The 23628-nt window shown below is 46.5% G+C and overlaps 2 protein-coding genes across 2 annotated transcripts; one reads left to right on the top strand and one right to left on the bottom strand.

Moving 5' to 3' along the window:
* Positions 1 to 759: 759 nt before the first annotated feature.
* Positions 760 to 9548, bottom strand: LOC134565126 (ubiquitin-conjugating enzyme E2 A). The gene is made up of 6 exons (XM_063424550.1): positions 9361 to 9548; positions 8979 to 9059; positions 8843 to 8868; positions 3691 to 3780; positions 2587 to 2675; positions 760 to 2193 (listed from the first exon to the last, which is right to left on the bottom strand). Exons 1-6 carry the CDS (start codon positions 9402 to 9404, stop codon positions 2065 to 2067), a joined length of 459 nt encoding a protein of 152 aa, XP_063280620.1. The 5' UTR covers positions 9405 to 9548; the 3' UTR covers positions 760 to 2064.
* A 1382-nt stretch (positions 9549 to 10930) lies between these two features.
* Positions 10931 to 17121, top strand: LOC134565072 (STING ER exit protein-like). The gene is given in 7 exon segments (XM_063424448.1): positions 10931 to 12146; positions 12316 to 12433; positions 12725 to 12826; positions 12828 to 12861; positions 13388 to 13477; positions 13600 to 13692; positions 16350 to 17121. Coding segments are annotated over 7 exon segments (624 nt in total). The 5' UTR covers positions 10931 to 12022; the 3' UTR covers positions 16413 to 17121.
* Positions 17122 to 23628: the final 6507 nt, after the last annotated feature.

Below are 23628 nucleotides of genomic sequence, written 5' to 3'. Positions count from 1 at the left end.
TGCACAGTGCCTGTGCAGGACCTGGTGGGGGGCTGCAGAGCCTCAGCCTTCAGGAGAGGCACCATGGGGGCTATGATGGAGTCTGTGGATAAAGGCCTTGCCTGAGCAAGGTTGAAGGTGGGATTGATTTTCTTTGGCACCTCTACTGCTCATTTCTGGCTGCCTTAAGAGTCCACACCATTGTTTTGGGGTTTTTTAAACTAGTGAAAAAAACACAAGAATGGTGGGACTGCTATGAGGGCCTCTGTGGCCTTAGAGGGACTTGGCCCCCTCAGAAAGGGTTGTGCCTGCAGCAGGCATTACAGCTGCTCCACGTAAGGCACAAGGCTGTCCCGGAGTATGAGCTGTTGTCACTGCAGGTACAAATCTGCATTAAATTTTTTGTAAGAGCCCAGCTACTTATAATTGTGGAGCTCAGCAACAGAACCAGTTTTTGTTATCTGCCACTCATCATAAATCCTGTTCTCCACCTGCCAGACAGGAGGAAAATAAACGTGAATCCTGTATCAACCGAGCTCATGAAGTTGCTGTAGCTAACTCAGGGTTACAGGCTCCTTTCTGTCTCCAGCCCTGTCCCCGCCCTGACATTCCTGCAGGTGAAGCCAGCCCTGTCTCTCCTCCACTGCCCCTCCCCTGTACTACCCCAGGCACACCTCTCCCCCCACTGCTGCCCACAGGAGGAAGTATTGCACAGTGCTGGAGCTTCACTCCACACCCAAGTACTGGCAGTCCAGTTAAATAAGCACAGTTATACACTCCTTGCCTATTTATACAATAAGCACTAAGGTTACACTTTATTTACAACTTTTGAAAAATGTACAGTTTCTTACATGGGTTACTTGTGCAAAGTTATACTTTTCAACAGACCAATGCACACACAAAAGACACTGGAACAGTGGACAACACAATTGCAGGTTCCATCCCACACTGCTGCTTAAGGTTCTGTATCCAAAGGTACAAACTTGCCTTACAAAAATGTGACTAGACTTACAAATGTTTTTTTCAGAATTGAAAAAAATACTTCCATAAAACTGAAGGGAACAAACTCAAGCATGCAGCAGTAGCTCACACAAACCACGTGGTCATCTACGAAGAGCAGAAACTGCAGACTCGAGTGCCTACCATGGACGTAATTCAAACTTTTCACAAGACAAAGTTAGATCCCAAACAACTTATCTTTCTCAGTTAAAGATAAGGGGCAGGAGAAAGACACCAAAGGAGAGTAATTCCATTGCTGGAACAGGTCAGGTTTTACCTCTTTCTTAATGTGGAAGGCCTTTTACTGAGTACCACAGCTTTACCTGATTTTGTCCAGTAATGCCTCGGTGACAGGACTATAGAAACCTACTGACAGTTTCTGTAGGTATGTCCTTTAAAATAGTAACTAAAATTAAAAGGGCTTGTTTCTCACCCTCTCAGCAAAGATCCAAGTACCATAGCCATAGTGGTTTATGTAGATCTGTACATAAATCTTGCATGTGAAGTGCAGAAGTAACAAAGCACTCCAGGGTCTTACTAAATCTTTGAATTGGAATCAATTGAAGAGTTGATTTTTTTAACATGAGTAAAGAAGTTGATAAACCAATATAAAAGGGAAACAAAAGATGATTTCTTCACCCAGTACTTACAAACACAGTGGGGTCTAAACCAATAGTAGAGGTAAGTGACCAGCCAGGACACATCAGCACTTTACTTAATATCAGTTAAAAAATGTGTATATATATAAACATCCCTTTTATCAAGCTACACATAAGCATCACTGTGTATAACACAATTACAATTAAAACCTTAGTGTACACTACAGAAATGCACAATACTGCCCTAAGACTGGAGAGAGACCACAGAAAATGAATTCAGCATCAGTAACCCTTTTGCAAGTAACCCAAGTACAGAATATTTGACTTCAAAGTGGGTGCATTCTGATGTCCAAGGAGAAGAAGCTTCAGCAAGGGAGGGTGGCAACAGCACAACAGCTATTTTGCTTGCAAAGTAAATGCTAGGAGGAATGACTCAGACAATTTGTTTATTTTCCTCATCAACAGTGTTCATTTGCATCATCCTGGGTCAACAGTCACGCCAGCTCTGTTCTACTATTGCAGAAACCCGTTTTTCATATTCCCGCTTATTCTCTTGGTATAGCTGAGCTGCCTGGCTGTTTGCTGGACTGTTTGGATTTGGCTCATCCAATAGGGACTGTACAAAGAGAAAAAGATCCTTAGGCACTGCAAAGTACAGTTTTCTAACACATTCTCTAAACTATCCATACTAGTCAGAGCAGAGATGTTAGTCCAGGTGCAGCACACTGCATCCCTGCAGCTGGAAGGCTTTAGAGGCTTTGGCCACCAGTGTCACCGCTGCACAGTGCAGGTGACTTGCTGTGACAGCCAAGCAATGCATCGCTGGTGGGACCCTACAGTGACCACCTGTGTCACTGCCTAGCCAGTTTACACCTGGGAAGGATTCACACTGCCAATATCAAGGTATAGCTGCTATATTGACTCTTAGGAGAGGGGGAAAAAATTTTCCTGATCTGTTTTGTCAAAGCATCCTAATGTCATTCTGTCTCTTCATGCAGAGTTCTTTTACCTGTATAGATGTTAAGATGGAGGAAACATCATAAGTGGGGCTCCAGCGATTCTGAAGGATATCCAGACATATACTACCATCTGCATAGACTGGAAAGGGTAAAAAAAAACTGCTTAAAACAAAACTTGTACAGCTACTGGCTTTTCTCCCTAGTATTGCCTGATCCTGAAAACCTATGTACAGACACACTGCAACAGTCCATAGTGTCTAACAGGCTGAAATTGTGCAAACAGACCTGTAGATAGGAAGCAGTGAAGCTCCTGACCAACAGAAGCCTGAAGTATTTAAACTCAACCCCTGGTTACTCTCTCACAAACTTCTCTGTGTCATTGCAACTACCACTGTGGAAAACCATGAACAGATTTTAAGGCAAAAAATTTTAGCTACCCAGAAGTGAACCAAACAAAGAACACCCACAAAGAGTTGTTCACCCTGAAAGTTCCCCCATGAAGTCTCTACAACAGAGTCCAGTCATCTTGCAGCAGCTACAGGAGAACCTTCCTTCTCTGCATTGTACCCACACTTGCCATGTTGGAAGGTTTCTGGTATTTCTGCACAAAGCTAGTATTTGTTTGGAGGCAAGGAATACCTCTTCAGCCTTTAGTTACCAAGGAAGGGGATTGATTAAACAATCTTACTGTCACTGGCTATACCTGGACCCTAACACTATATTTCATGGTATATCATTCTTATAGGCATTTTGGGGAAGTGATAGAAGACAGCTGTATTCACCACTGTCACTACGCTATGTCTACAATACATACAGACAGAAGTCCAAAGCACTGCTATTTAAGTACAAAACATTCTTCTGTGAGGCTTAACAGGCAGTTGAGTGTCTCATCAGTACTGTGCTGTAACAGCTGAAAAGAGGCTCCTTTTATTGCCCCTTTCTTTTCAAGCCTGAGCAGTGCTCACATATCCATCCTTACCAAAACAACACAACCACACTGCAGTTTTGTTGCCTTATTAGATAGTGAAAACTTTTATAAGTAGACCTTTTATACAGCAAGCTATAACAAAAAACACCCCAGCCCTCTCTTCCCACCCCCACCAAACCTCCAACAAAATAGCAGAAATATACCCAGGCACTGTGTAAGTACTTACCATTTGGATGAAACATTTTAGAGACAAATCTGACAGTAGGTGGTTTATTCGGGTATTCTTCTGTGAATTCTATTGTAAGTTTGAAAGTTCCTGGAGTTGAGAGAGATAAGCAACCTCTATTCAGCATCAATTTACACAAGGGATGAGTAAGTAGCCACCCCACAATACACAGACACTATTGTGCTCACACAGGCTTGTTGGATATGGAAGACACATTGTGCAATCCCACAGCAATTCCTTTACTCTCATGGAGTTAATCATGAAGTCCCAGACAGTACTGGTACAAGAGTATTTCCTGTGACTTACTTTTATTGCCAAAACCAGTCAAAGTTTAATGTAGGGAAATAAATCTGCCCTTGGGGTTTTCTTCCAGAGAGCCTAATCCCAGTAGAGTGTACAAACAACAGCAGTGGGTGTAGAACCATCTGTGTAACACATCATTTGGTGAGTCCTATCTATGGAATATGCTGTCATGGCAAGGACCTTGTAAGTTATTTCCTCTAAATTAAAAAAAAAAAAAAAAAAAAAAAAGTCATGTTTCTCAACAATTGTAAGGTAATAAGGTAATCAGGTCTTGCAGAAAAGTAGTATTGAATGCAGCATCCAAATCTGACACTTTAAAATATAAACCTGACCATTTATTTCACACTAACTAGTCATTCTTAGAGAAAAACTGATTATGCAGAAACAGAAAACTAGTTGAGTCTCAATCCAACCATTTTAACAGCTTGCACCAACGTAAGTTATTTTAGCCCTTCTCCTCAGGCTATGACAATCTGAGAATAATAAGTCTGTCAACTAAACTGCACATATGGGTTCAAGGGGATTAAGGACTACTGATTCAGCTCGGTAACTAAAGAACTCTGCCTACTCCACTGCAGACCATGCAAGCTCTTCCCAACCATGCTACCACCAAGAGCAACCAACCCCAGAGGCAGCTTGGGATGTTCCTGGGTATGCCCAGAAAGAAATATCTGAAGCACCTTCATATAAATATACAGCTCTCCTGCAGAAGGACTGCACCTGACAGTAACAACTGGAACAAGCTGCTGGTGGGGCATATTGCTTTTTTTGAAAGGGCATCCTTATGTATCAGTGATGAGTCAGGTTTCCCCTGTCCCTCCCATGCTCAGTGTCCTTGCTTCCTACTGAGGGAGTTTTCTAGCACTAATATAATGAAGCAATTCCTTTGGTTAGCTGGCAAACATGTGCCAACAACTGTAAGCCAGAGAACAGACTTTTGGTTTTCCATTTTTTTTTTTTTTTAGATCAGCAAGGACCTGCAAGATTTCCCAGGGACTCCTTTCTTTAAATAAGGAGATAAACTGTAACACTGAGTTGCAAGAAATGAAGGTCATTGCTTTGACGTTCCAGTTAGCAAATGAAGACAGCACAGATGCTTTAGCACTTTCCCTACAGCAGTGGGAAGTCTCAACACCCTAAAAATAAGTTTCTGCTGTTACATTGTTAAGCTGCTAATAACAAAAACAAACATGCATAGACAACACTATGCTATCTCACTGTGAAACAAATGAGCCAGAACAGTAGAGTTAAAATTGTTCAAATTAGTGGAAGTCTGCAGTGGGGTTTTCAAGTTTACTCCAGCTTAGTCCAGAGGCACAGAGCCAGGTCTGAGATCAGCATGAAACCCAGGACTGGGAAGTTAGTAACAACTTCTACCAGCTGCAAACATCAGCCACTTAGAACCAAATACATAGAGATTTGACTCTAGATATTCTAAGCTCTCCCTGCCCCAGTTCTGATTCTCAGTAGCCTCCTCCTGAGGAAGGAGTAACTAAGCAAGCAGTAGGCTGCAAACCAAGCACAAACCATCACACAGGTTTGACAGTAACAGGAGCAGTTTGGTCTTAGAATCTGTTTAATACTAAAAGAAAGGGAAGCTATTGTCCCACCAGAGACAGGACAGCATTACTTTTAACATAAATCTGAGCAAAGGGCTCATCTGGAGCAATATCCAGCTGGAGTATCTACCTGCTCAGATTTCTAACTCAGGGTCCAGAGTGGCAATGGCTTTTTGGAAATGCTCCACAGTACACAAACACTCACTATTGAACTTTATTAAAGGGCAAATCCAGAGATTTGATGCACCAAAGTCTAAGGGTCACACACTGAAAGCCCACAACAGGTATCATAACACACTGCTGGGGATGAGGACTTCACTGTCCAGTCCCTTCTGTCACTAATTTTAATGCTTTCAACTGATATTTCTCACAACTTACCCTAGATAGACATTTTTAAAACATACATGATCATACTTACTGTCATTATTGATATGGGGATCAGCACTAATCTTAAGAGAACGTTCTCTTTTCTGCCCTGTACTTACCTTGTTGATCCCTCCCACCTCACAATTTGAGACCCTAACACAGCCAAGAGAGGCTTCTGCATGGCCTGTGCATCAGCCCCAGCAATTCCAGAGAGCAGAGCCTGTGTCCCTGCAGAGCCCCCTCACTGCAGCCCCCAAGAGCAACCCCTCCATTACACTGCCCAAAAAGCAGGGACAAGCTCTTTCGCTCCTGCACAAGGATACAGGATCCATATCCCATAAGCAAGGCATAAACCACACAGAAGACAAATGCCTTGTGTTCTCTGTTCAAGCCTCCTGTACAGTCACAGCAAGGCAAGATACCACAATAGCTGAAGTACTTAAATCTCTCCGAACCAGAAATCCTACACTAACCATAGTATCATCATCCAGTTTCAGAGAAATAGGTCTAAAGGACTGGGACAGCCTGGATTTCCATGGCTGTGCCAGCATTACCACTTTAGATGCCACACACATAAAGATTCTTACAAATATGGTGAAGGGCACAATAAATATCCCCAGGGTCCTACTGCAGACACCTGCAATCGAATCCTCTTAAACCAGAAGACGGAAGTTATGCTGCTGATCTAAATTAGTGGTTGCACCTAAGCGGAGCCAGCCTGCGCACTGAGTTGTGAAAACACCCTCCAAAGTCTGGGGGTGGAGAAAGAGTGATATCAGCTGCAGAATGCTGCACAGCAAGTAAACAAATGTGTTTCAACTTTAGTTTGCAGCCCAGACAAACTACAACACCTCAGAAGCTGCAAGCAGAGAAGGGCCTCACCAGAATGAGGATAAAGAACAGTAACTCTCATGATGTTGGCATTATTATACCTCTAGAATAACATCTCCCCCCAAATTTCACAGGCTACTTTTACCAGAACTAAGCTATCTGAAATTTTACAGTATCACCACAGAGTGAAAGTGCCTAAAAATTAAGAACACTGACCTGCAAAGGCTTCATGGGAAAGATTACAGTTTCAGTGAACCTTTGAGTCACAAGGGCCTGCGCAGTTGCAAAGCAAGTCCAAACTAACATGCTGTTAAATTAAAATTTCCTTACTCTTACCTACATGAAGCTGAACTGCATCTGGACTGCACTACCATTATCTGAACTGTGCTACTTCACTCACTGATTGGGAAAGCACAGCTGAGGCACCAACGAGCCCTATCTCCAGGCACCACTTAGTGCTTTGTTATCTAGTAATATACATCCAGAGAAGAGATAAGCAGATATCCTGCAACACAAGACACATCTGTTTTCCTGAGCACACAGTGTGAAAAAAACAACTTGGTTAAGAAAAGGGCAACCCATCACACCCTGAGATTACATTATGACATCAACCAAAGCAGGAGGACAGCAGCAGCCTCAAGCTGAACTTTAAACTGCTGTGAGTGCAACACACCTTCAGTATCCAAGATAAAGACAAAATGCTGCTTCAGAAAGCACAGAGGAAATCAATGTCAGGGCTCTCAAAAGCAGTCTTCAGCCTTCTACAACTAAATGGAAATATATGAAAAAAAAGCCCTTATAGCATCTGTTAACCACATGCTGAGCTGGAAAAGCCTGAGCATGGCAAGAACCTCCATTTTAGCACACTGCAAGGAGACAGTTTTCTGCTCCAAACAGTGAATCACTGTATTAGCAGCAGTGCTCCAAGAGCCTAAGCAGCTGTAGCAACCCCCACAGAAGTTTAAGTGAGCCCTTCTTTAAGGGTTACCAGACGAGACAGCAAAATACATTTAGTCTAGCTGTTCTATTATGCAATGTTTTAAGTCCAAATTCTAAACATTAGACTGCTGAAGCAGCTACTTCAGCAAATTTCTTAACTAATGAAATACATTAAAAAGAAGTGAGTCTTCAGAGTTTTCATAGGCCTGATACATTTAAAGTCTTCAAAATCTTCACAGAGAAATACAATCTGCAATTCAGATGCACATCCACAGGTGCTACCACCAAGGATAAACAAAGACAGGGGAGTTAGCCAAGAACATAAGAGTTAAGGATTTTTTCCTATGCTTTTGTCATGAGTCATGGAGATCTAAGATTAATTATAGGCTACACTGAAAGTATCTTAAAAAATGCATCACTGATTTCAGTCAGACAGTATTTCATGTCTAACAGGTTTTCACAAGATGCTTAAGTACTCATACAGCATCAGTAAACCTATCAAAGTCAGTAAGACCAGATGGAAACTACAGGTATGTCACCAGGACCTATTTAGTCAGTTTTTAAACTTAAAAAGTCTTTTCAGTCTTAAGCCCTGAATGATACCATTGTAGCAGAACGAAATAAATGACAAGAAAAAGCCACTCTTCTGAACTTCCTCAGACATTCAGCCCATTTCCTACTTCAGCTGGCTCATGTTGGAACTTGCTCACAAAACACTTCCAGCATCAGAAAAAATACAGAACTCAAACAAAAGATAACAGTTCTATACCAAGTTATTAAAGGTTACCCAAACATGAATGTCCCTAAAAACATGATCCAGAGTTCAACAGAGAAGTTTGTAGAGATCCTTAAAATTACTTATAATAGACATAGCGATTACAAGCAAGACTGTACAAGCTAATTTGTATGCTTCTGTAAGTCAACATAGCAATCTAAATCTACAACACTTTCTGAGAGCAGGAATAGAAAAATAATATTTACATAAATCAGCCACACACGTATGTGGTCAGGTGAACATACACCCACGCCCTCCCCTCTCCCGCCATCCCCAGGCCCACACCTGTTGCAGTCTACGATAGTGACACCAAGGCCGTGTCAAAGCGCAGCAGTTTACCCCGAGAAAACCAAACACCAGCTCCGCACGCCGCACTTACCGTCCTCGAAAGGGGTTCCCTCGGGCCTGGAGAAAGGAAAGCAAAGCACAGCGTTACCCCGCTGGCAGCCCGGCTCCAACCCCCCTGGCGGCTGAGCGGCCCCCGCGGCCCGCCACCCCCTTCCCTGTCGACTCACCCGAAGATGACGGCGTTCCACACCATGATGTTGTTCTCAGAGGGGGCCCCGCTCACCCCGGCAGGGGGATCCTCCTGCAGCCTGCGGGACACAGGGACGGTGAGCACGGCCCGCGCCCCCCGCGCTGCGCAAACGGCATAACCCAGGACGCCGCTGCGCAAACGGCGTAACCCGGCCCGGTAGCGGCCGCACCGCGCAAATAGCGTAACCCGGCCCAGCGGAGGCCGCCTGCGCAAACGGCGTAACCTGCGCCAGGCAGCGCCGACCGCGCTACGCAATCAGCGGAGCGCGCCTTGCCCCGCCGCCATGTTGTGCTGCCCCCTCCTCCCCACGTAGCGCTTGGCCCTTCGTCCTTCTCCCGCCCGCCGCTTTACTCTCGTACCTCTTGAAGTCCCGCATGAGGCGCCTACGGGCCGGAGTGGACATGGCGGGCTGGGGGTTATAGTTCAGGCATACACTGCCGGAGGGAGCGCCGGGCGCGGCTAAACTTCAAGCTCCGACTGAGGCGGTGGCGGCGCTGACGGACAGGAACGATCGCGGCCTCTACCACTACAGCGGGCGCGGCGGGGGGGGGGGAAGGGGGGGCTAGACTGCACCGACTCCTGCGCCGGCAGCCGGACAGTCCCGGGCTGTACCAACGGCGCGGGGAGAAGGGGGCGGAGCCAGATGTGGCTGGGCCGGGGGCTCTACCAGCACGGCGGGAGGCGGTGCCTGGAGGGCGGTACCAATGGCGGCGGAGGGGGCGGTGCGGCGGCGGCAGCGGCGCTGCGGGTTGGAATCGAAACAGTTCAATAGGAAAAGCAAAGGCCAGGCGCACGAACGAACCAAAACAAGTTGTTCATTCCCCACTTCCCCAAGACAGGAAGGGCTCCATCACACGTGACGGTGTCTTGGGAAGACAAACACCATCATTCTGTGAAAAACGTGAGATGATTAATTCATGTTCTTATGGTAAATTGGAAAATTATAAAGCTGTATAAATTTATATCAGGTAAAAGTCTATGTTTTAGGAGGTTTCTCCATTCAGAAGGGAACAAAAGACTGCAGCTTTCTCAAGTATTGGGAGGGGACCTGTTGAGATGAGCCGGTATCAGCAACTCACACCTCGGGAGCCACCTTCACAGACCATCAAGCAATATCACCCATATCTCGAACATTCATCAACTATAAGGATCCATAGAAACTGAACATTAACACATGGACTTGGGAGGGGAGCTCTTTTCAATCCGACCGGAGATGGATTTGGGTTTGAATAGCTAACCAAGAAACAAAGGGAAATATGGGGAAATATTGCCAGAGGCAGAATAAAGAGTATAAAAACCAAGTCTCGAACATGGCAAATTTGTGTACCCAGCTAGAGACACAGACGGCCAGGGTCTGTGTCTAAGGGTCACCCTTGGCTCTCTTTTTCCCGGGAGAAACTCTGTCAAGTAAGTGTCGCTGTTTGTGGGGTTTTTTTTTTTTATTGCTTAAAATTCTGAAATTTGATTCCAAATTTTGTGATTTGAATTTTTAATAAACGAAATTATGGAATTTGGTAATAAATTGTCCTGGCATTTATAACAATTCCAAATGTGTCCCCCCCTTCCCTCCTTCTCCCCCAGATATATTGCTGAGCATGAGGCCATATGGTCTGGGATATCCTTTGGGTCAGCTGGGATCAGCTGTCCTGGCTGTGTCCCCTCCCAGCTCCTTGTGCACCCCCAGCCTCTCGCTGCTGGGGTGGGATGAGGAGCAAAGAAGGCCTTGACTCAGGGTAAACCCTGCTCAGCAGTAACAAAAACATCTCTGAGTTATCAGCACTGCTTCCAGCACAAATCCAAACCACAGCCCCATATCACTGTGAAAAGTGTGAAATGATTAATTCATGTTCTTATGGTAAATTGGAAAACTATAAAATTGTATAAAGTTGTATTGGGTAAAAGTCTTATGTTTTAGGAGACCTTGTAGCACATGGTGAAACTAACAACCCTGAAAAAGCAGGCGCCTCCATTCAGAAAGGAACAAAGGATTTTCGGGAAAGCCTGCAGCCTTCTCAAGTACCGGGAGGAGACCTATCAAGATAAGGTGGCACAGCAACTCACACCTTGGTTGCCACCTTCACAGACTATCAAGCAACATCATCCATATCTCGATCATTCATCAACCATAAGGATCTATAGAAATTGGACATTAACATATGAACTGAGAAAAGAACTCTTTTCAGCCTGGTCGGGGAAACTCCTGAATTTGTATAGCTAGTCGGGAAACAATGGGAAATATGGGGAAATATTGCCGAGAACAGAATAAAGTGTATAAAAACCAAACCCCGAACCGGGCAAATTTGTGAACCGTTGGGGGAGATAGCAGACTGCCAGGCTCTGTATCTCACGGTTCACCCTTGGCATTTTTCCAGGAAAAACTCTGTCAAGTTTCTCTGCTGTTGGTGGGTTTATCGAAATTCTGTGATTCGATCTTTATTAATAAACCAAATTATTATTTTAATTGGAATATCGTATTGGCATTTATAACACCACCTACTGTGAAGAAAATTAACGCCATCGCTGTCAAAACCAGCACAACCTGCTACACTGCATTTTCTGCTTCCCCAGAGAGTGTGTTCCAAGGGAAAAATAAGCTATTTTCTATGTTGCTTTAACACCTTTTGGAAATAAAGAATCTCTCCACTGTCATGTAAAGTAGGTTGGCTGGGCTCTGTTTCTCGAGTTTATCCTCATCTGTAATTTCATATAATCCAGCTGTGTGGGGAGGCGGCTGAAGAAAGACATGGGAGAAAACCCAGTGAAAGAGTTAACATTGTTATCACAGCCGCACTGCGAATCTGCCGTTCCGGACCTTTCCCGTTGTACCAGCCTGTGCAGTAAGAACAGTGTGAGCTCTGGGTGCTTGTCAAGAAGAGCCTTGTCCAGTGTCCGGCCATTTGAGGCACAGGAGAGCCGGGAGTCGCCTGGCTCTGCGTTCTCCCGGAGCCCCGCGGAGCCGCCCCGGCGGGCGGGGCCGGGCGTGCGGGGGCCGGGCCAGGCGGCTCCGAGCTCGCCGCCGCCATGCCCAAGGTGGTGTTGCGATCCATCGTGTGCTCCGACACCCGTGACCGCGAGGAGTATGACGATGGGGAGAAGCCACTGCACGTCTACTACTGTCTGTGCGGGCAGATGGTGCTGGTGCTCGGTGAGCCGAGGGCAGGGGCAGGCCGCGGCCCGGGGAGGGGCAGGCCGCGGGCCAGCGGCGCAGAGGGCCCGGGAAGGCGGCGGCGGGGTGTGGATGCGGGGTGCGGAGTGAGGGCGTGGATTCCAGGTTCCCGGCCCCGCTGCCAGCCTGGCCCCGCCGCTCCCCGCAGATTGCCAGCTGGAGAAGCTGCCGATGCGGCCGCGGGACCGCGCCCGCGTGATGGACGTGGCCAAGCACGCCCATAAGTTTTGCAACGCCGAGGAAGAGGAGAGCGTCTTCCTGCGCAGGTGGGCCCGGCCTCTGCAGCCCGCGTCCCTCTGAGCCCAAGGCCCGGGGAAGGGGCTGCCCTCCCCACCCACCTGAGAGCCGCCAGCCAGGCACGGAGATCCTGTGTCCGTGTGCTCTGCTCAAGCGCTGCCTCTGTCCCCAGACCCGAAGGCATAGAGCGGCAGTTCAGGAAGAAGTGTGGCGAGTGACCTTTTCTAGTCTTTTGAGTGACTTTTAAAATCTTTTTATGAGGAAACCATAGGAATCCAGAATCTGTGTTTCCTCTCAGCTGTGCATATTTCTGTTTCCAGGTGTGGACTGCTGCTCTTTTATCAACACCAACAGAAAAATGCTCCTGTGATGTTCATTGTTGATGGTGCTGTGGTCAAATTTGGCCAGGGTTTTGGGAAAACACATATATACTGAGAAACAAGAACCTCCTAAAAAGGTGATTTGCTTCAGGGAAGAAGGTTATCTTTGCTTTTCTAAAGGTGTCGTGTATAAAATAACTTAGTGGTGAGGGCAGAGGGGAGAGAAAAGAAAAAAGAAAGGACCTCTGAACAATAACTCAATTTGGTGTCTTGTGCATGTCTCCTTTAAGTTTTCCTTGACAGAGGTCACTGCAGCTTGGAGTCCTCGCACTAAAGGAGAGCAAAGTAAACTAAAATCTAGACTGTGCCTGATATTTAAGCTCAGTTAACAGAAAGTTTCCAATTGTAATTAGGTCAGGTTGGTAGTCTGCACAGTGATTCTCAAAGTCTGGCTCATCGACTGTATATCAGCAGGCTTGCTTCTGGTAATGACACCTCTAAGCCCAGAAATCACTGAGCATAATTCCCCTTTGCCACCCACAGAGTTAAGGTAATCCTGATGGCCTGCATAAGAAGCCTTAAAAGCTTTGGAAGGAGGAAGCAATCTCTACTGGCACAACTGTTGCCAAGGTGTTTATCAAAATATTCTTGTTTTTCACCCAGGTGATGATGACCAAACGGACCAAAGACATGGGCAAGTTCAGTTCTGTCACAGTCTCCACAATTGATGAAGAGGAGGAGGAGATTGAAGCAGTGAGTTTTGGATGCCCTTAGTGGCAGCCACATCTGAGCTGGGCAGAGCCAGCAATGGTCTCACTGTTTGGATGAGATGTTACTCTGGGGTTTGCTATTGCAAAGTGACGTGTGTATTTCAGAGGGAGATTGCAGACTTGTATGCACAGAATGCAAAAGTGATTGAGAAACAGCTGGAACGCAAAGGCATGAGCAAGAAAAGGCTACAAGACTTGGTGAGTTTTTCTTTGGTGCTGAACACAATGCTCTGAGACGTGTTGGCTTTGTACACAAAAGCTGTCTTGCAGATCAGACTGCAGGTATAGAGAGGTCCTGGTATAGTCACAGGCAACTTGCAGCTTTGTGAGGATATTTACTTTATAAGTTTTATAGAGATGTTCTTTTAGTCTCCCTGAACTTAAAATTGCATGCCATTGCCTGGAGAGCTAACTGAAGAGCAGCCAGCAGAGTGCTTGCAGGGAGGCTTTCTGTGACCTGTCGGACGAGGAACAAGGGAAGGAGAAATCAGGCCATGGCTTTGCCAGCCTGTGCTCTCATGCCTGCTTGGCAGAGCAGGTCATTGCCATGAGGCATCAGGGCACAGCAAGGCTCTTGCGGAGGATCTGCAGCTCAGCTGCTACTGCAAGGGGCATGCAAAGAATAAATGGCAAGAACATCACAACTGATCTTACCTCTTGTGACAGGAGGGTAGTAGATGGAAAGGGGGAGGAAATGTGCAGCTTCCATCTGAAGATAGAAAGTCTGAAATTGTCTCCTGGGCAGTTGGTCTTGGGCTTTTTACAATTTTAAAGATGGTCCTCGTTTTGTACGTCAGCAAAGCACTTGAGCCATTCTTGCTCCTGGTTTTGGAACTGAAAAGTTTGCATTGGTCAGACAAGAAGAGAACTTAATTGGAGCACTGAAGGTGTAGCATCGTGCTACTGCGTGTCCCTGAGGCCTTGGGGCCTGGTGCACTCTGCTAATAAAGGGCTGATGATAAAGGCGAGGAGACAAGGTCCCGTTTGGAAATCCAAGGGCTGTTTATTGTCGACGCATGCATCGTGGATACAGCCTTGAATGTGTTCCAGGGATGAGAGCTAAAATGGGGCTGAGGATCCAGGGTTATACCTGATCAAATGGGGTGGTCCTGATGTTAGGGTCCAATAGGGATGGGGAAAAGGGGTGCAGAGGGGTGGCCAGGAACCAGGGGGACTAATAGGATCACAGGGGCGGGGTATTGCAGCAAAAATAACCAAATGGGGTCCAAGGGAAAGAAGAACATTCTGGCAGGTGTGCATATATGGTAACAGGGTGACATAAACTTAACAAACCTATGAAACAATGAAACCTAAGAAATATTAACATGTGTCTGCAAAGGCCCATGGGAGGAAAGTTTTTCTCACCCTAATTTAAAAGGGTATCTCCCATAATTCCTATTTCTTTTTTACTTAAGAAGACCCCCATATGGATCTTTGCATGCACTTACAAAAGAAAGACAATACAATCAACACAATTAATAATGATAAATAAAATAGACAATGTTAAACTTAATTACTTAATTTCTATGAAATTTAAGCAAAACTAGAAATCAATTTAACAGAACTTAGGATTGGTAGAATGTCGGAGTCCAGGGCATCCCTCTGGTTGCCCTGGATGGTCCGGGACCCCGACAGGGGGTCTGGGACCCTGGCAGGGGGGTCTGAGATCCTGGCACAGAGCCCAGAGTGACACTGTCTTTGATCTCAGCCCATGGGAAAAATTACTAACATTGCATGAAGAACTACAGACCCCAAGAGTTTGATGTTAATAGTAGTTAGTTTATCACAGGGTGCAAATGGAGAAGGCAAGATGGAGGAATCAGGGTGTGGCCCTGTCCTTCTTCCTTCTTGTTCTTGTCCTCCATCTTCTGCTGTGGTGGGTCACAAGGGGTTGGTTTAGGATAGAAGTGACGTCTAATGTAGGCAGTAGGTATTGGTAATAAACTGTAAATAAAAAATATGTTGTGGACAATGGTTGGGTCAGAGAAAGGGTATAAAAGTCCAGTGCTCCCGACCTGGGGGGAGTCACCTCGTACTCTTGCTGCAGCAAGGACCTTTGCTGGGCACTGAAAGAACTTAGAGATAAGAGACAATAAACAACCTTGAGAAACCTGAGCTGGTGAACTCCAACTCTTCCTTCTGCTTCTGGCATGGGCTTTCAAGGAAAAAAGACTCTAACCAATATATCTCGGGAAAACCAACCTGAGAGTAGAACTTCTAAGTTATTGAGATACATAAATTAAAAAATTAGCAGCATTTAAAACCTTTGCTACTATAAAGTAAAATGCAATATAGTGTAATTTCCTTGAACCTAATGTGTTTAACAAAGATATACTTAAGCAAACTTAGGATTAATATTATTAAAATAAGCAATAACAAAATCATCCACAGGTGTATACTGTGGAAGTATACCGTCCATAAGTGATACCAAGTCTCTCGTGCTTCGAAAACACTACCAGAACTTGATATCCATCCATAAGCAATACTAAGTCTTAAGACTTGGTATCTTAAGACTTGGTATTCGTCCATAGGTGATAGCAAGTTTTCTCATGTCTCGAGGAACACTACCAAAACTTGTTATTCGTCCATAAGTTTATATTCCTTTTCTAGGATTTTTTTCCTTTCCGAAGAATATTTATACTCGTCTATAAATAATACCAAATCTTCTCATGCCTTTAAAAACATTACGAAGACTTGATATTCGTCCATAGTGAGGCAACTTAAGGTAACACTAAACAAAATAGTTATAACACAAAATGAAAAACTCCACAAACTTACATAAAGATCTTGCAAACTCCTTCAGAAGGGAAAATTATTCATACATTATTTAATTCTGCCTTAATTTTCCTATTCAGGCTGAGTTGGAAGCCAAGAAAGCCAAGATGAAGGGAACCCTGATTGATAACCAGTTCAAATGAAATGCCATGTATCTGCTGGGTATTCAGAGACAGGAGAAAACTACCAAGAGCTATCATAATTCTGTCAACAAAGCAGAAGTGACAGACAATGTTCAAGAGTTGCACTGTGCTGCAACCAGCTTGGAGGATGAGAACCTCTCTGTATCCCTCTGTATAAGTGATACTCTGTGTTGTCGAACCCTGGAAAGACTGGGGACTAGAGTAACGTGAGACCAAACCAGTATGGTTTCCAGCACGAACTCCGCTTTATTCCGCGAGATGGCCGGTTAAGTACAGAGCAGATAGTTTACAGTAGCAGGTGCATTGTGATAGGCAGTGAGCATGCAGAAGTATGTAAGCAATCTAGGATTAAGGTGGCTACGGAGATCTAGTGCCATTACCTCCATGCTGCGAGTGGCCATACCTTAACACATACCTAGCAGGAGATAAGTTTATCTGCTACTACGTATGCGGAACGTTCTGCGGCCTACTAGGCCCAGGCCTGAGGCCTAGTTTGGCCTAGTCTGGAATAGCTCAAATGGTATCTGTGAGCATATCATGCCCACGATACCTGAGAAACTCGGCCACAGTTCCCCCTTTTTCTTTTTGGGCTATCCAAACTGACGTTAAGGCACGGTCAGCTAATTTGCGCATGCATTGTATCAAGCAAGGCACTATTGTCAAAACTACTATGACAGCAATAAAGATCATTATACCAAAACGAATTAAATCCACAATCCACCCAGTGAGATTCCAAGACTTCAGCCAATTGTCAAACGGAGTGTTCTCAACTACAAGATGTTTCATGTTGTCCCTCAACTGCGCTAACTGCTGATGTATCGACCGTGAGTGGTCTGATAAATTCATGCAGCACATGCCTTCAAACTCTTCGCATCCATGCCCCTGAGCCAAAAGAAGGAAGTCAATCGCGGCTCGGTTCTGGAGCACTGAATGGCGAATGCCACTAACATCTTCAGCAAGCTCACTCAACAACTTCGTCGTTATGTTAATCTGTTTCCCTGTCCAGCAGGCTAAATGTTTCAGTTGTGTGAGGGCTTGTGCTGAAGCAACTCCTGGGGCAAAAATGGATGCTGAGATCACGGCTGGAGGCTGCCATAATGTAACTTGATCTTTGCAGTTGGGACCTAGTTGAGACATACTGCGCTTGACTCGTTGAGCCTTCCTTGGCAAGCCTAGAACCTGGTGAATACTAGGTGCGAACAGAGTTAGTTTGCCAAAATAACACGGTCCTCCGACACTGTTTGGAGGTACTGTGGACCATGCTCTATCTCCGCAAACTAAAAAGATTCCTGGTGGCAATCTCTTAGCAGCTGTTGTCAATTGCGTGACAGATCTGACCCAACTATCACAATACTCAGAGTAATTGTAATACAATGGTGAATGAGGGGACAGCCACGTAGCGTGGCCTTTCAATTGCTGCTCATCTATGATTAATAGACTAGAATTCACTGCAAAGCGCCCAAAGACAAGACAATAGTTTCCTGGCACAGAACCTAAGAGATCAAGCTCCTGAGGTTCTGGACCAGCAGTTCGAAGGTTTCGCGCTATGGCAGCAGCTTGTGGCCCTAAAGCACCTTTTGGGTCAGTGCTGACAGGGGTTAAAGACTTGAACTCTGCCATGGAGGTCAGTGGAACTCCAATCAAGCAGGTTCTAAAAGGATTGGATGGCGTCGCTAGAGATAGACAAAAGGAATCCTGTTTAGTTTGTTTGGCCCAAGTAACCCACATGTTCTCCCTTGTGTCAATGTCAAACATCCCTGCTCTTATTTTTACTACCACACTGATTAAAACCAACACCCTCATGCTTAACATTTCACCCATTGTGACAAGCACACAGTGTAGCACACAGGCTATCAACCTAAAACCCTAACCAATAACTTATCGTGCCTCTAAGTGTCACACAATAACAGTGCAATGATATAGTATTAAAACAGTTAATTTTCAGCACTCTCCGCGTCTTCTTGAGGTGCTTCAGGTAAGTCGTCGCTGTCTCTGTGAGTGTCACCGCCGGTTGGTATCTTTTCTTGTGGACACGCACGGGTAAAGCGACTCGGCACCCAGACAGGTCCTGCTTCTCCTGCAGAAACACACATATAACTGCGACCATTAAACAAGACTGGACTGGGTCCCTGCCATTCACCCGTTCGCATGTCCTTATGATATACGTAAAGTCCTGGAATTGCTTGTGGTCTCCCTTCTTTCACAGCCTGGTGGTGGATGACAACTGCAGGCTCTTCTCGCCCTTCTGCTAGGCATAAGTAATTTAAAGTGAACAGTACTTTAGATAAACGATTGGTCACATCTAGGTCATTATTTTGCTTCTGCTTTGCGAGATACTCTTTCAGCGTCCGATGAGCCCGTTCCACAATGGCTTGGCCAGTAGGAGAGTGAGGAATCCCGGTAGTATGTTTGACTCCCCACTTTTGCAGAAACCTAGCAACTCGTTGTCCCACATAAGCTGGACCATTGTCAGTTTTGATTTCTGCAGGCACTCCCATCACCGAAAAGCAAACAGTCAAATGTCTCTCGACGTGCAGAGCTCTTTCCCCAGTTTGTGCTGTGGCCCAAATGAATTTGGAGTAGGTGTCAATAGTGACATGAACATATTTCAACCTTCCAAACTCTGGGATGTGTGTTACATCCATTTGCCACAGTTCCAGGGCTTTCATTCCTCGAGGATTCGTGCCTAGGCCAAGACCTGGCCCGTGATGACTGCATTGAGGGCAGGCACGCACAATCCCCTGTGCATCGTTCATAGATATTTGAAATTGACGACGCAAGGCTCTAGCATTCTGATGGAAGTTCTCGTGGCTGTTGCGAGCTCTGACAAATTTGCTTTCAGGAGGGACATGGGCAACGCAACTGACTGCAGCATCTGCCCGTGCATTGCCTTCTCCCAAACCATTGTTGCACTGATGACTACGAATGTGCATCACGCAAAAGGCATGCTGACGCTGTCTGAGTATACTCCTCAGTCGCAGAAATAGTTCTCCGAGGCGCTGATTCTGAGTGGTCTTAATGAGTGCATCTCCGATTCTTTGTACCACTCCAACCACATACAAAGAATCTGACACCACATTAAGAGGTTCCTTGTTCCAGGTTTGCAAAGCCCAACACACTGCTCCCAGTTCCATGGTCTGCAAGCTGTCTCCGGCTTCACTGTGGATTAAATGCTGCTTCCATTCTCCTTGCTGTTTCCACACACACACAGCTCTTTGTGTCTTTCGGCCAGCATCCGTATAAACTGTTCTGCCTTCCACAGGTGTCATGGAACACAAAGGCTTCTCCAGCCACTGATGGCGTGCAATCAGAGTCCACATCGGACCCTTTGGCTGTCGGTTGTGAACCACACCTGTAAAACCCAACAATGCTTCTTGCAGCTCCACAGAATGTCTCAGTTTCCAGTCCAGATCTTCATTTCTGATCGGAACACTGATATCTGCCGGTTCTTCCCCATCAATCTCTAAAATCCTATCTCTCCCTTTCCTGATGAGCATGGCAAGGGCTTCTGTTCTTGTCATAACACGACTCTTCGGCTGCACCGGCAAGAACACCCATTCAATCACACCAGCCGTCGATTTTAACCCAGACTGGTGTTCCCCCTTTTTCTTTTGCCATTGAAAGATGATGGCAAACGGACAGACATCTGCGTTGGAGAGGAACAGTGACAGTGGCAGGTGTTCTATGCGGCGAATGCTCCAACCCCGTTGCAGCTTCTCTGACACCTTGACTAAGGCTCGTTGCTGTTCAGGGGTACATTGTCGAAGGCTACTGGCATCATTACCGTGTAGCCATGGTGGAAACGGTTGCAAGTCCTCATTGGTGATTCCTACAATGGGACGAACCCATTGCAGGTCTCCAAAAAGTCTCTGAGCATCATATAACGTTGAAATGTTGGTATGTAAAGTAATTTTCTGTGGCCGGACTTGTGCACTCGTGATCAGCCATCCTAAGTACTTCCACGGGGCTGATCGCTGTATCTTTTCCAGGGCCACAGTCAGACCACGATGTTTTAACTGCGTGATCAGCCAGTCCAAGTCCTCTGTGGGCAGAGGCTCCTTAGTAGCAACAAGGATGTCATCGACGTAGTGATAAATCATTGCATTGGAAAAACGCTGACGAATCGGCTGCAAAGCCCAATTGACGAATATCTGGCACATGGTAGGCGAGGTACGACTTCCCTGAGGAAGAGTTACCCATTCATACCGTTGTGCTGGCGCTGCTCTGTTAATAGATGGCACAGTGAAGGCAAAGCGCTGAGTATCTTGAGGGTGGAGTGGGATCGTGAAAAAACAATCCTTCAAATCGATGATCACAATGTCCCACCCTTGCGGAATCATGGTCGGTGCTGGCAAGCCTGGTTGCAGAGCACCCATCGCTTGCATCTGCTCATTAACCTTACGAAGGTCATGTAGCAGTCTCCATTTCCCTGATTTTTTAGGGATGACAAAAATCGGTGTGTTCCATGGACTCACTGAGGGTCGAATGTGACCTGCTTCTAATTGTTCCTGCACCAATTGCTTGGTAATTCGCAGCCTCTTCTCTGTCATTGGCCACTGCTCAACCCACACAGGGGTATCAGTTAACCAGGTGATTTTTAAAATGGGTGGCTGCTCTGCAGTGGCCACTAAGGAAAATGCCGGTCAGTAGTCAAAACCATCCCTATTTGGGAAAGCACATCTCTTCCTAGCAGCCCTAGAATCTCTTCATGCATTGGCACAACATATAGATGAGCCACAACCACTTGTCCATCTTCAAAGATGATCCGAATAGGATCTGCACTTATTGAGGGAACAGTCAGGCCTCCTACGCCCACAACGCGGGTATAGGGGGATGTCAAAGGCCAATGAGAAGGCCAATGTAATTTGTTAATTAAAGATATGTCTGCGCCGGTGTCTGGAAGTGGTTCCACGCCAATAATTTCATCGCCTCGTTGCAGCTTCACTGCAATCCGTGGCCGCTCGTGTAAATCCACTGTAAGGAAAACACTGTGTCCCATAGAGCCAAAGCTCCCAGCTCCGCCTTCGGCTTCCGCAGGCTGCTTTTGGGACTGACGACGTGGCAGGATGTTCTCAAAGGGGATGATCTGAGCAATCTTGCTCCCCTTTGGGATTGTCACAGGAGGCTGCAGGGCATAAACCATTACTTTTAACTGTCCAGTGTAATTAGCATTGATGACTCCTGGCACCACCATAATACCCTGTTTGCTCGTGGAGGCTCCTCCTAATATCAAACCTCCAGCTGAGGAAACTGTATTATAGATGGGTTCAGAGACATCAGTCGGGATTAGAGTGACTTCCTTATCTTGCAAGGTGACTTCTTCTGCTGCTGTTATGTCCACACCAACACTTCTCCACGCAGCAGGTCTGGTCTGTCTCAATGAGTCTTTTTTGGGGTCTGGTGGGCTGAGGCATTGATTTGTGTCTTGGCGCGCTGCCTCGGCGCGCTGGCCGTGAAGTTTCCCTGTTTCCTGCAGACCTCTGTGGCATGAGTGTCCACATTGCAGTGTTGACACCAAACAGGCTTTTGGCAGGTCCGCCTGAAATGACCCATTTCACCACAGCGGTTGCACTGGGACTTTGCCGCTGATTTTTTGTTAGTAAAACGGTTGAAGGGCTTTCCCGTCAATGCAGCTGCGATAACATGTCCCTGTTGCTGCATTGCGTTTTGCATTGCCGCTGTGAAAGCTGCTGTTTGGTTGGACTGTTCTGCTCTCGCTGCTCTCACCAACATTTCGTCCACGCCACAGCCTTGAGGGAGGGAGGCCAGGATGGTTTTCATGCGTGCGTTGGCGTTCTCAAATGCCAGAGAACGAAACAGATGGTCTCGCACCTCGTCAGGCAAATCTGGGGCATCCCTCAATGCCGTAGAAAGACGATCTATAAATTGAGCAAACGATTCGGTGGCTCCCTGTTTGACGTTGGCATAGGATGGAGGCTTCTTTTTGTCTGGCACCAACAGCAAAGCTCTGTAGGCTAGTGACTGGGAGAGTTGATGGATTTCGATGGGAAAAGTCAGCTGTACATTCGTCGTGGCATAGGCTCCTTGGCCCGTCAGCATGTCCGGCTGAATCCCATAAAATGGATCTCCCACTATTTGATGCCTGTTGGCTTCCTCGGTTGCCAGGCGTCTCCACTCTCTTTCGAAAATGAGAAATTGGGATGGCGTGAGCAGAAGTGCTGCAATGTTAGAACTGTCAGCAGGGCACAAGAGGTCAGCAGTGAAGATGTATTGTATAATACTTTTGGAAGCTTCCGCACGAATTCCATACTGACTAACTGTCTGCTTTGCAGATTGCAGTACTTTCCATTCATGCGGTTGCCATCTGGCAACGTTCTGCTCAATCACCACAGGGCACGCTATAACATTGGCTGCTTCAAAGTCCTTATCAAGGATGGCATGTTTTTTAACTTCAGCCCAGCGGTTCAGAAGCGGATCAGTTTGGTTGGCAGGCAGCGCCATCTGCTGGGCATTGGATGGCAACGCCTGCTGGCTCTGTATTGATGACAGAGGTTGTATGGTACATGGTTTCTGCGGGAAAGTTTTGGATAATTCAAATGTCCTTTGTTCCAGCTGACTTTGCCGGTTAGAGAGCTTAGCAAGCTCTGCTATAATTTGCTGCAGCTCCGTTGACCTCTGCGGTTTTTCCGGCGCTTGCGTTGCACAGCTGTTATCCGATTCCAAAACTTCCTCGTCCGAGTCAGATTCTGGCAGAGGACAGTGAGATGCTCGTGGGTGGGTGGCGGGTCCCACTGATGCAGGCTGTGGGGGCGCAGGGATCTCAGGTTGAATCGAACTCGCGTTGTCCGATCCGGTCATGGGCGCCGCCATGTTCTCTGTTTTTGTTTTTGTCATGTGGGCAGCTGACGTCAGCTCCCGTTCCGGTGGGGAGGGGTTTGGCTCCGCTCCGCCGGTGGCACCGCCTCTGAGCCCGCCTCCTTGCTGCGTCACTTGTGCCCGCCCTGCGCCGCTGCCGATCCCGCCTGCCTCCTCTTTCGCCACGCCCCTCGGGTCTGGCGGCTGGCTCGTCTCCTCCCCCACGCCTTTCTCGCCGAACCGCGGCAAGGACACTTCCGGCCTCTCGCTCGGTCTCTCAACCGCATGGTTGGCTACGTCTACCACATCACGGAGGGAGGAACAGAGGGGGGCCGCATTCCCTTTCACCGGATGCGTGGAATTAATTCCGAAAAATCTCGCAACCCTGGATACTTTTTTC

This window comes from Prinia subflava (assembly GCF_021018805.1).
Source record: "Prinia subflava isolate CZ2003 ecotype Zambia chromosome W unlocalized genomic scaffold, Cam_Psub_1.2 scaffold_33_NEW, whole genome shotgun sequence".
NCBI lineage: Eukaryota > Metazoa > Chordata > Aves > Passeriformes > Cisticolidae > Prinia > Prinia subflava.
Note: the sequence above shows the minus strand (reverse complement) of the source record. Positions and strands in the feature narration are given on the sequence as shown.